Source organism: Apodemus sylvaticus, chromosome 5 (assembly GCF_947179515.1).
Source record: "Apodemus sylvaticus chromosome 5, mApoSyl1.1, whole genome shotgun sequence".
Taxonomy (NCBI): domain Eukaryota; kingdom Metazoa; phylum Chordata; class Mammalia; order Rodentia; family Muridae; genus Apodemus; species Apodemus sylvaticus.
Genome location: NC_067476.1, coordinates 39,586,629 through 39,599,310, shown reverse-complemented (window position 1 = coordinate 39,599,310; position 12,682 = coordinate 39,586,629). Strand labels below are relative to the sequence as shown.

Below are 12,682 nucleotides of genomic sequence, written 5' to 3'. Positions count from 1 at the left end.
ACATGTATTCTCGCATGCTTTGCCCACTCAGAGAGATCTATCCACATACTTCCTTGTCTTAATTCCTTTTCAACTGCCATAACAAAATACCCTGACTAAGTCAAGTCAACTTATAAAAGGAAAGGTTTTACATTTGGGACTCACGGTTGTAGAGAGTTATGACCCATATTGGTGAGGAGCAGGCAGGCTCTGGAGCAGTACCTGAGAACCCACACACTTATCAACAGATCGAAAGTAGAGAACAAACTGGGAATGGTGTGGGCTTTCCCCAGCACTCCCGAGGAAGAGGCAGGTGATCTCCGAGTCTAAGGCCAGCCTGGTCTACAGAGCTAGTTTCAGGATAGCCAGGGCTACATACAGAATCAATCAATCTCTCTCTCTCTCTCTCTCTCTCTCTCTCTCTCTCTCTCTCTCTCTCTCTCTCCACCCCCTTTGTGTGTGTGTGTATAAAGAGAGAGAGAATAAAAAGAAAGGAAGGAGAAAGAAAGTAAGTTGAAACCTCAAAGCCCACCCTCAGCAACACACCTAATCCAACAAGACCATATACCTCCTAATCCTTCCCACACAGTTCCAACAACTGGAGACCAAGCATTCAAATATATGCGCCTACGAAGGCCACTCTCATTTAAACCACCATATTCCTCAAATGTCTTTCTCACCAATTTTCCCGTCATGTTCTTTCCAAGTTCTTGACCATCCACCCAGTCCATTAATCAGTAAAGAATTTCATATCTGGCTATTCCTCCGTGTATGCAAAATAGCCAACTCCATGTACTCCCTAAAGTCTGATAAGCATCATGTAATGAAAGATGTCTATACAAGCAAATAAAACAGATTAGTGATTGCTATGAATTGCTATGACTTAGTGATTGCGATGAGGGGGCGGCAAAGAGGAGGCTTCTACATTTTTTGTTTGTTTTGTTTATGGAAAAAGATCTTGCTATGTGTAGCCAGCCTGGTCTTGATTCCAAGGTTTAGTGTCTTTTAAAAGTAATTTCATGAGTGGCCCGTGCCTGGGCAGACAGAAGACATGGAGAGGTCTTGCTGTGTGGGCCAGCAGGCTATACTACAATGAGCAAGTATGTGGTGGAGAGACGAGTGAGAGAGAAGGGGAGTGGTTTCTGCACTATCGAGAGAGGAAGAACTGGAGATGCAATGGGGTGGAGGAACAGCTGGATGTGAGAAGCCTGCACTGTCACCTGAGGCCATGTGGTGTCCAGGTAGGTGCTGCCTCCAAGGTCTGGTTCTGTGGCCCTAATGCAGCAAGGTCTGTGGCAATGCCCATGCCCCATGTTATCACCAAAGGCCATGCGGACCTCCATAGTCTGGGCTGCCACCTGAAGCCATACTGTTGTCCAAGGGCCTTGCTAAGTTGACCCTGCCCCTCACCGTCACTGACATCAGCAGATATGTGGGCACTGGAGAGCTGGTCCTGGTACCATGGGTGTGGGAAAGCTGGCCCTGGTGGAGTGGGCATGGGAAAGCTAGAAAGCTTGAACAACTCAGCTACCACCCAGGCCCAGATCCAGATCCAGGGCTTTGACTTGGTCCATCCCAGCATCTACCCCATCTATGGGCTGCCAGTGCACACGAGGAGGCTGGTCTTGCAGACCCAGAGCTGCAGGATCCCCATGACAAAATGACAACAGGATACCCAAGAGGAGCTCAGTAAGGATCCAGTGTTGATGGTATATCAGAAGCCAGGGGACCTCAAACCAGGCTAATGACTTGTTGTAATGCACATTTGCAAGTAAAGCTATGTGGGCAAAAGGGTGCACTGTGGAACACCCTGACACGCTGCCGCTTCCACAGGTTGGTTTTTGTTTGCTTGTTGTTATTGTTGTTGTTGTTTAATTTCTTTTGGGGGGTGATGTTACAGAGGTGGAAGGCAGAAATGAGGACTGGGAAATGAGTGAGGTTGGCGTGCATAGTGTGAAATTCACAAGCAATCAATAAAAAATGATGTTAAATGTAAAAAGCCACTTTGTAAACATCACAAATCATAACAAGGGTCAGCAAGGTAACTTGAAGGCTGGATCTGAACAGCAGCGAGGGAGCACAGGCCCCGGGGAGAAAGCACGGGTACCCGAGGGTGGACTGGCTCGCTATCCCTGGGAACTGCAGATACACTGTATTTACAGTATCGTTAGTAGCAACGGTGCTAGTTTTAAAATAGACGGGTATTTTTAAAGACACTGCATGTTTACTGCCATATGTCAACCTTTTTTAAAGATGAAAAAAAAAAAGGGCAGGTAAGACATTAGCATTCTGAATACTTTTCCAATGATATGGCTTAAAGAAAAGTGTTCGTTACCCACTATGAAAATATTATTTTAGGTCTTCTTAGTCACTGTGACTTTTAAGCAGCCATCTCTGCCTTCAGGTTTTGTTGTTGTTGTTGTTGTTATTGTTGTTGTTTTAACTTAAAATTACTAAGATAATAACACCAGATCGCCGCTGTGAGACACTAATTTGCTCCGTGGGTTTGGGCAGTGCACACAGTCACTGCTCTGCTAGCATAGATATGCTCAGTTGAACAAAAGCTTCTAAACTGGAAGGCATTTTCTTGAACCCATTAAAAGATCGAATATTCGGGAAGACGGCTACATCTTTTGTCTGTAAGATCTTAGAAATAAATTTCATCTTTTATGAGAGTTATTTCTCAAAGCCAAATCTCATACTGGTCCAGGAATAGGGGAGAAGTCGGTCAGGGTTTCTCATCCCATAGAATGAGAGTCCTCTTGAAACTCTTCAGATCAGCCACATTGCCCCGGTTCACCTGCCAAGGCTACCGAAAGCCCCGCCCGAACAGACACTGACTTTGCTGTCAGTAATAAACTTATGTCTAAAATGTAGTATCCCAGTCTCAGGTGATCCCTCGCCCTGAGGCAAAAGCAATAGCATTTCATAGTCCGAGCAACTGAACATGGTTCAGTATATCAAACCTCTGTGCTTATTCCCACCAACTGAGGTTCTTAGGAAGATACAAGCTCAGAAGCGTCTGTTTTTCATAGGTATGGTATGCTTGGCTAAGACATTTTGCTTGCCCTAAAGGGTCACTTCTGGGAAATACACCGAGTTAAAGAGGAAGAAGAGGAAGAGGAAGAGGAGGAGGAGGAGGAGGAGGAGGAGGAGGAGGAGGAGGAGGAGGAGGAGGAGGAGGAAAACATTTTTCAGTGATACTTGTAAAATCAAGTGCAGAAAGTTACACTTAATTCAGGAGCAGATGTTGGACATTGCAGTAGAATTTTTCAATCAAGGGAAGACTAGGCTCAACTCTGAAAGTTGCACAGCCAAGTTGGGACACATAGCCGAGGTACAGGGTGGTGGTCAGAAAAGGAAAAATCACACAGAAATCAGGAGGGGAGCCGGGCGGTGGTGGCGCAGGCCTGTAATCCCAGCACTCTGGGAGGCAGAGGCAGGCAGATTTCTGAGTTTGAGGCCAGCCTGGTCTACAGAGTGAGTTCCAGGACAGCCAGGGCTATACAGAGAAACCCTGGCTCGAAAAAACCAAATCCAAAAAAAATCAAAAATAAAAAAAAAAAAAAAAAAAAAAAAAGAAAGAAAGAAATCAGGAGGAGAATTCTGACTTCACTGAGCTAACAGAATTGCTGCTGCAGTTAGGTCATGTGATGGGGTGGGGTGGGGGGTGGGGAGCCAGAGATGGTGGCAGAGCTGGAGGGGGTGGGGATGAGCCTTCCTTGTTAAACTGACATAACAGGTTTCTTGGCTAAATCTGGATTTGATAAGAAGGCCCTGAGAGGTCTGAGGGAGGGTTCATGCATTTAACTGGAATTTGGCAAAGCATAGAGTTTCTGTTGATAAACTCACTAACCTGGGGTGAACAGACAAGAAACAGCTGAGTTAAAAGAGACGTGTACAGATCCGAAGGACAGTCAGTCCAACCAGGGTAAGCTAGCAAGAAAGGCCCTGTGGGAACCATGATTTGCGGGAAGAGAAGACCCTGAGACACAGCAGTGTGGCCAGCCAAGGGCATTCCAGGAATGTCCCTAAATACTGATAAACAGGTCAAATTTCTTGGCACAGGAAATCACTTCATACCAAAAAGGCTTCCAATTTCCAGCTAATGACTGAACTGTAAACAACGCTGTCCAAAATAAGAAAGTTCTGGAACAATGAGAGATTCTGGAGACTCAACCAAATTAGCATCAACATTTCTCAGATGCAACGCCTCAGGGTTTCCCCTCTTAATTTTACCCCTGCATAAATCTCAAACACCGACTACAGGACTCAAAAATAATGCGTGTGTCATTCCAAGTTAACACAAATATTTAGGAAACCAGAAACTAATTAATTTCATAGCCCTAGGGCACAATTTAGATGAACTCTGAATATGTTCCCGTGTAATTGAGAAGAATTTTCATTGGCACATGATCAGTGGGAACCCAAATTATCCTGCCTTTTATAAGCAAATATTCGGCCAATTTAAAAGAATATCAAAGAACTGCTAGGACCCCAGGGATGAGGACAGGAAGGGCTTTCCTCACATCTGAATCCCAGCCTCTCATGGTTAACCACTGCTTGTTTTTGTTCTCAGTATGGGGACGCGCATGAAGCTGGCGATGACAAAAGGAGTCAAGATGCCCTGTACAAGTGACACATGGCTCCTGCCCTGTTACAAGCCTGAGTCTTCATCAGAAGCTAAATGCTATAGCTGTCCAATGCTGGATGACGTCAGCAAGCAAGCACATTTAATAGACAAGGCTTGGTGGGAAGGAACAGGCAGCCTGTTGCCTACACCCATAACTTTAAGGGCTTCCTGAATCTCTATGAAAGTCTATCCAGAGCAGCTCATCAATACACTTGGAGGTGGAACTACAGACAGGCGGGCTGAAATACTTGGGTTGTTTTCCCTGGGAGCAGCAGCAGTTCGCAGTACCTACTGTTCTTGCAGAGAACCTGAGGGCAATTCCCAGCACCTATGTCAGGCGGCTCACAACCACCCACAACTCGAGCTCCAAGACACCCAACAACTTCTTCTGAACTCTGAAGGCACCTGAATTCACACGTGTACATACACACAGAGGCACAAGCATACATGTAGCTAGAAATAATTTTTGAACCCCCTTCTTCTAAAAGTTATTTTAATATTGAAAAATATTCTAAAAGATTTGGGTTTTGAAGATGAGATCTCACTATGTTGCCCAAGCTGGCCTAGATCTCCCAAGTTCATACATTTCTGCTTCAGCTGTCTTAGGTGCTGGGATTATAGGAATATAGGTATACACTACCACCCTGGCTCAACCAGAAGATGTCTTACATGCACTTATCATGATATATGCATACATATGATATATACATGACACATGTAATACATGATATATAGATCATATATATAATTATATATGATTGTAAATAATTATATGTGAGATATATATCATATCATATATACTATAAATAACCAATATAGCTTATATAAATACTGGGATGCTTTTTTACCTGGAGATTTTTTGTTCGATCTTGACTGTGTCAGGTGAGATTGTCGAGGCAGCAAAGGTGAAGAAGGAAGAGACATAGAGACCCCTTTGGCCAAGCTCACACGATAGGTGTCCTCTGTTGTGGACAAACTGTTCACAGGAGAGTCACCACTGGGGGACAAGGCAGCCGTCTCTGAGCCAAAGTCACCTCCTGGAGTAGAGAGATGATATCTAGGTTACACCACTCATGACAAATTGATAAGACTTTAATTCCTAAGACCTACATTCTTAGAATTCCCATATACCAGACATACAGAATTTCTTTAAATGATTTCTCCTGATCACTCGAATTCCATTGCCTGTAGGGAAGCTTTACCACAGAAGCACAAGTTAACTGTGCCAAGGAGGCCCTTTCTGTCCCACTCGGCTGCTACCCAAAGTCCAAAGCCAGGAACTCTCTGGACTTGCAGCTCCGAGTCTGCTTCCTCCACTATGAGGATCCCAGTGAAGACCTGGACTGCACCCACAGAGCTTCCTGGCCTCACATCTCTCTTCAGATGCCATCTACTCTTGCCTCACTGGGCCCCAGCCAACCCCAACCCATCACAGCAGTCAGCACTGAGCGGGTCCCGGAGGATCTAAGCCCCAAATGAACCTGGGAACAAACTCGCACACCATTATGAAACCAAACTCTCAAGAGTGAACAGATCCTCCAAAACCATAGAGGACGCAATTAGAGTGTGCAAAGAATACAGGGATGCAGGCCTCGGCAGGGTCGGGCCAGTTACACGTACTCAGATGATACACTTTGCTCCGATCTGCCCCTCCCCCAACCCTGCTGCCCCACCCCAAGTCACATTCCTCAGAATACACCAAGAAGCAACTAAGCACTGCAAAGAAACTTGAGTCATCACTCCATAGATTACAAACCATCTTCAAAGTTCTAAATTATAGACAGCAGAATTCGGAGGAGACATGTAACTTTTCCATAAGCAAAAACCAGTCTGTCTGACGAAGGTTCTCCAACTAGTCCTTGCCATGACTTCCTGCCTACAAAAGAAACCCACGTACCACCCTTGGGGGTGGGGGTGGACAAACCTCGGAGATGTCTAACCAGGCAGGCACTCATTTTATTTTCCAGATCTCTGTGCATAATGACAGAAAAGGATGTGACCCAAACCACCATTATACATGCTGTATTACTGTGCTGGCCTATCACGTGGGAAGGGCTGTTAACCCTGCCCTGGTGGGGGGGGGGGGGGCGCCGGGCTCGCTGAAACCTTGGCTTCACAAGCAACTCAAAAGCAACAGAGCTGCCGATGGAAACACCATGGGCAAGCTGGCAGGGTCAGCAAGGTCTCTCCAGCCTCACCTGGGCCAACTACATTTGAAGCATTTCAATAAACCTGGGGTGCTAATGATCTACCACTAACTGCCCAGATCACGCATTTGAAGGAGGAGGAAAGGCACAATTACTAGTCAGCCCTCACTAGAATTACGAAAATACTAAAGGCATGTGACCAAGACATTCTATCCCTAAGGGAGGAGGGTAGACAGGAGTTAGTAGAGGCCCTGCCCCAGACTGTTACACCCCCTCTTGAAGATACGACCTCTTGAGATCTGTAGCTAGTACATGAGGCGCCTTGACTGCCACTTCTGGGGCTGCCCATGAAAGGCAGAGCCAAGGCTACAACCAGGCCCCGCCTCCCGCCCACCGGGGCTGTAGGCTTATACTCTGAAGAGATAGATTCCTGAGAGCAGAAGGGCAGTTACTTTCTCAGTCTCACAACTAGTTCCGTGAGCAGACCCATTACCATTAGATTCGGTAAGCAGGTTCAGAGCCTACAAGCTTTAGGCAAGTAACAACAGGAGTCAGACAAGAGCATGGAAATAGTTACACCCCCACAGTTGCCGGGGAGACCAGGGCAGCAAGCAAGGCTGATTGTCCGCGTTTTGAAGAGAGCTACATGGCCCCATGGCCACCCATGTACTATCTAAGTCACAGACTTGAGCTGTAAAGGGCAGTGAGATAGCCCAGTAGGCCATAAGGAACAGTCTCCCTACCCACTAGGAAAGATTTCTGACCTACACATGAAAACCCAGGCTTCCGGTCCCTTACTTTTGACTGGAACACAAAGAAATGGAAATCCATACACCATTGCCAGAAACTGTAAACGTTAAGCTGGTTCCTGAAAAAAAAGGTTACTATCTCGGAGACAGAATTCTCTAACACAGAACAAGAGAAATTAGGGACTGGAGTGCAGATTTAAAGCATTTCCTAATCACAAAGTCTGCCCATAAACTTTGTTTGTATCAAGCAAAGCAAATATTTTCATTAACTGCAAATCTGTAGAACAGAGCTTCCAAAAGCCCGCCGCAGCCATGACGGCCCTCGGCCTTGGGAGCAGCTGGGCTCCAGCTCTTTGATTTTATAGAGGCTGCAATAGAAGATGGGACTTAGAGATGGGGGTTCGGGGAGGGGGAACTTCTCTTGCAGCTTGACTTTGCCATCTCACGACAGTATCTGTCCCAAACATGCTGTTCTGTTTGGTTTTCCAGAAACAATTAAACTCCCAGCTTCCTTTTATAGGGAAGGCACGAAGCAGGGAGCACGGCTTCACAGAGGAGCAGGCGGCACAAAGCAGCCTGTGGGAGATCGGCCGCGCCAGCTCAGAGGCTGGACTGCATCCTGGAGTCCTAGAGCTTTAACTGCAACCTCGGCAGAGCAGCAGGGTAAGGTCTGGGCAGCCCAGAGCATCTCATGACACCAGAGGCCAAAAGTGGAACTCTGGGAGGGGCACGCCCAGGAATGATGGACGGGTGTTCCGAGCAGGCAGGCATCAGAACTCCCGGTCCACTCAACATTAAAGTTGTTTCACCACAGCAACCGGCCTGACTGGGGCATTTCTTCGGCCCTTGAGTAGATGTTGTTTTAACTGCCATCTCTTTTATTCCTCACTCCAATGAAGTCTGAGGAAGCACATGTCAATCACGCTTCCTGTTGCTGCAGCAAAAGGCCCAGGCTGGGCAGTACAATGCGTCCTCGTCAAGGGACACAGGCCACGGGGTCGCAGGCCACATTATCAAGGACCAGGATTTGCCAGGTTCCCCTCCAACACTGGCGGGTGCTTCCCACGGAACATGTAAACCCCACAGAGAGTCGCATCACCCAGCACGAGACCATCTCAGAGAGTCCCCTGATCCAAGCACACCTCGCTTTCATAGTCCGGAAGCAGAGCAGCATTAACTGGAAGGAACAGAGAGAGCAGCTGGAACCTTCACCCAAGCAGCCAAGATCTCAGGGATCTCAGGAATCTCAGATTCCAACACACTGCTGCAGTTGTTTTAGGGATCTGGAGAAAAATGGAGAATCCCAAAAGAAACACATTCTAAATAAGGTTCTACACACACACACACACACACACACACACCTTTACACACATACACACCTTTTCCTGTTTTAAAATCACTGATTTTCCTGAATTCTAAAAATAAAAGATCAGGAATGACATGGGGAGATAAGTGGATGTTTATAAGGTCTTCTGTGTTTATAATAAATCAAAATTAAAATACACACATAATAAAGTATAAAAGTGAAAGCTCTTCGTACAGAAGACAATGGACTCACCAAAGAGAGTAGGACATCCAATAAAGCAGTGTAAATTGGCAGAAATGGCTTTTGATAATAGTTCTTTATTTAACACCCTCTAACTCTTAAAGACTTTGAATTTAAATTCACAATGGAAGAAAAAAAAAGTGTGAACCTAGGAGATGAACATTTAAAGGTGGCCACGCAGAATGGTAAAGTCGGCACTGCAGATTAAAGCAGGCGGAGTGCAGGATTAGAGAGGGCTTTCAAAGGAGGGCAGAGAAGGCAGGCGGATGAAAGCAAAGCCTCTGAGAAACAGTGGCCCTGAGCGCAGACACTCAGGTAAATAGGTCTACAGAGGCGGGAATAAGATTTCCATTTATCTATCGCGCCATGAAGTGGCCAGGGAAGGCGGAGCTAGACGCTTAGAATAGAAGGAGAAAGATGTTCTGTTTATCCAGCTCCAGAAACCAGACTCGGGTGATACATTTAACTAGGGCATTAGATGTATTGCGGCATCTTATGTGGTTCCCGCCCCTGAGTACGCTGCTTTTTAAACATATTTTCCATCATAAGATTTTATAACCACATAACTCATATATTTACAGAAACCCAGCAAGTTGGGGAAGGTTTCCTCTGCAAGACCCAGTGTCTTTTTTGAACCTTGTAAAAGGTTCTCTCTGCAATGGAAAGTGCTTCAAGGCAAGTGTCTTGTGTCTTACAGGATGCCCTGGCTTCTGGGCCCAGCCACTGATTATTCAGTGCATATTTTCATAAAGAGAGGGTAAGTGGGTCTATGGCAACAACATCCCAAAACATATCCACACACTCACAACTAATTCTCAAATAGTACCACAGTACCACCAAAAACAAACAAACAAAAACCAAAACAAAACAAAAACCACAAGGAAACAGCTAGCCCTGGAGTCCAAAATGTACCAGCTAACGAGACAAGCAGGTTCTATCACCTTCTCCACGGAGGTCAGCAAACTCCTCACACTTCTCCCGCTTTATTCTGAAACATATCTGTAAACAGAATGCCATCTTCTCCCTGACTGTCCAAGCTTTTCCATTAAAACAAGCCACCAAGCAAGACCTACAATGCTTTTAAAAAATCTGTGACCTCAGGGCTGGAGGGATGGGTCAGCGGGTAAGAGCACCGACTGTTCTTCCAAAGGTCCCGAGTTCAAATCCCAGCACCCACATGGTGGCTCACAACCATCTGTAAAGAGATCTGATTCTCTCTTCTGGAGTGTCTAAAGACAGCTACAGTGTACTCACAGATTTTATATATATATAAATCTATGATTTGGAAAACCCTCCACTCTCAGACTCTACAGAAGCACAAGTTAAAGCAAATGCTCTCAGGGATGTCGGTAGGTGCCCAGACCGAGTGGCAGGAGCATGCACTTCACTTCGTCTCCACGGCCTCCCTACCAAGCAGAAATCCAGCAAGCTGGGTTTTACTATTCCTAGTTCCATTTAGAGAAGACTGAGGAGCAGACAGGAGTAGGCAGTGTGCCTGAGGGCACCGGCCAATGTCACCAGTGAACTTAGGCCACCACGCGTGGCCTGTCTCCCTGGTGCCATTCCCCTTTCCGAAGACGGCCAAGATGCGCTTTCAATATTACGTCATTCTGTGTACCCGATGGAGCAAACCAAAAATAGCATATATATAGGTCTGCTTGCAGTCTCGGGCCAGCGTGAAGAAAGCTGTCCCCTCGTCTACCTTCCAGGTCTGTGCTGGCTGCATAATTAGTTCCAAGCACTCCGGAACGGTCCGCTGGGGAGGTGCCCGGGCCTCCTGATCATTAATTTTCCTTCAGTCACACCTTATGCTGCTGTCACACAAACCAAGTATATCTGAAGCATAGGTGTTTAGTCATCAAGCACTCAAAATAGCGTCTCCCTTTCCTTTCACCCAGGACTGTGCGTTCGTTCACTCTTGCGGCATATGGGCCTGCTGCTCCTGTGGAGAGAATGGCGGCCTCTTCTCCCAGCCTGGCCCAGAGGAAGAATAAAAATGTGGGTCAGCTGCAGCCAAGGGCAGGAACTGGAAAGGTCTGTGGGATGCATGCAAACCCCTTATTCTGCATTTCCTCGGCAGTGCAGAGATGTTTTCTGACCTCACAGACCTCCCCACTTCCTAGATGCTGAAGCTTTCGAGGCCTTGTACCGCTACCTCTGATCAGGGCAGTGGCCCCAACTCCTCTGTTCAGGGGGAGGAGTCACGGGCTTTAAGGCTCTCCCAGACAGGATAATGTAATGAATGCAATGTGTACTGGGCATTTCTCTCGCCACAGGAACTAAGAAACTGGTCAGGATCTAAGATGCTTGTGTTCTAATTTTTTTAAAGGAATGAAAAAAATAGGAAAAGTAATGGCAGTTGGGAATGTTAGTGCATATCTGTAATCCCAATGCTCTGAAGGCTGAGGTAAGAAGCCAGACATCAAGGCAAACATGGCAGGGGTGGGGGGTGGGGGGGGTGGAAGTGGGGGGGGGCGCTGGAGGGGAGTGAGAGGGGGCGGGGAGCAAACAGGAGAGAAAGGTAAAGAAAAAAAAAACATAGGAAATGACCATGCAGACCAAGTCTTCAATATTTAAAGATGTACGTTTCCTGGGTGTGTGTGTCTATATTTATGTTCATGTAGTATGTATATACAACTCTATGTGTGCTGTGCACATGTAAACACTCCTACTGTTTGTGAATGGGGGACTCTCTGGATTCTGTAGCTATGTCTGCCTCTGGAAATAGGATGTAAACAACTGGGAGCACAGGCAGAGGTTAATCCTTACATATGGCTGACACCCTCTATGTGCACGTCTGATGTAAACATTTATATTTATACTCCCAAGGATAGAGCTATGTGTATATGTGAAGGGTATTGAGCTAAGTGGGCCACCTGCTCTGCCCTCCCTTGGGAAGTGAGTGAGAGGAAGCTCTCCATTCCACAGGGTTTGTGCTCATGGACACCTGCACGTGATTGCCACCCAGAGGTGACCTGTGTGCACCCGGCAGGCTGCCAGGAGACAAGGAGGAGCGGCAGGCCATCACCAGAGGCAAGTACTTCTTCTCTCAGAGCCTGCACCGTCTCTGTGCCAGCTCCAGGTCATCAAGGCAGGAGGACAGCCAGTGATGGGGTGGGCAGGGTTGAGGTGGGCTGCAGGTGGGTAGAGCATTGAGTCCTAGACTGTGTGTAAAACTGCTCCAGGCATGCAGTTCCGCAACACCTCCCTAGAGCCCAGGAAAATGTCTGCCAATGAAGAGGCAAAAACCCCAAACAGGAGATAGCTAGAAAAACCATAGCAATCTAAAAGAAGACACTGGAACATCCTTTGTTGTTGCAACAATCCGTGACTTGGGACAACAGAGTCCCTCCCCCCTCCACTGAGCCTGATTCACCCCAAGTCTCCCAGCAGGAACACTTCCGGGACCTCCACTAAACAGGTTCCCCTTATACAACAGGCCTCCCCTAAAATCATCAGTGATGAGGAGCTGATAAAGTATATAGTTTATCGATGAAAGGAAAGTATCTTTTTTTTTTTAAAATGATTTATTTGATTTTATGTGCATTGGTGCTTTGCCTACGTGTACGTCCGTATGAAGTGTTAGACTTCCTGGAGCTGGAGTTACAGGGAGCTGTAAGCTCCCCCA

General features: G+C 46.7%; 1 protein-coding gene across 2 annotated transcripts in view; it reads right to left on the bottom strand.

Annotated features, from left to right (window-relative positions):
• The window catches only part of Tanc1 (tetratricopeptide repeat, ankyrin repeat and coiled-coil containing 1), a 236,520-nt gene that overhangs the window by 113,178 nt on the left and 110,660 nt on the right, over positions 1-12,682 (bottom strand). For both annotated transcript variants that reach the window (XM_052182540.1, XM_052182541.1), the window contains exon 4: positions 5,461-5,649. In XM_052182540.1, the coding sequence (XP_052038500.1) occupies positions 5,461-5,649 (189 nt within the window). The remainder of the gene's footprint in view (positions 1-5,460; positions 5,650-12,682) is intronic.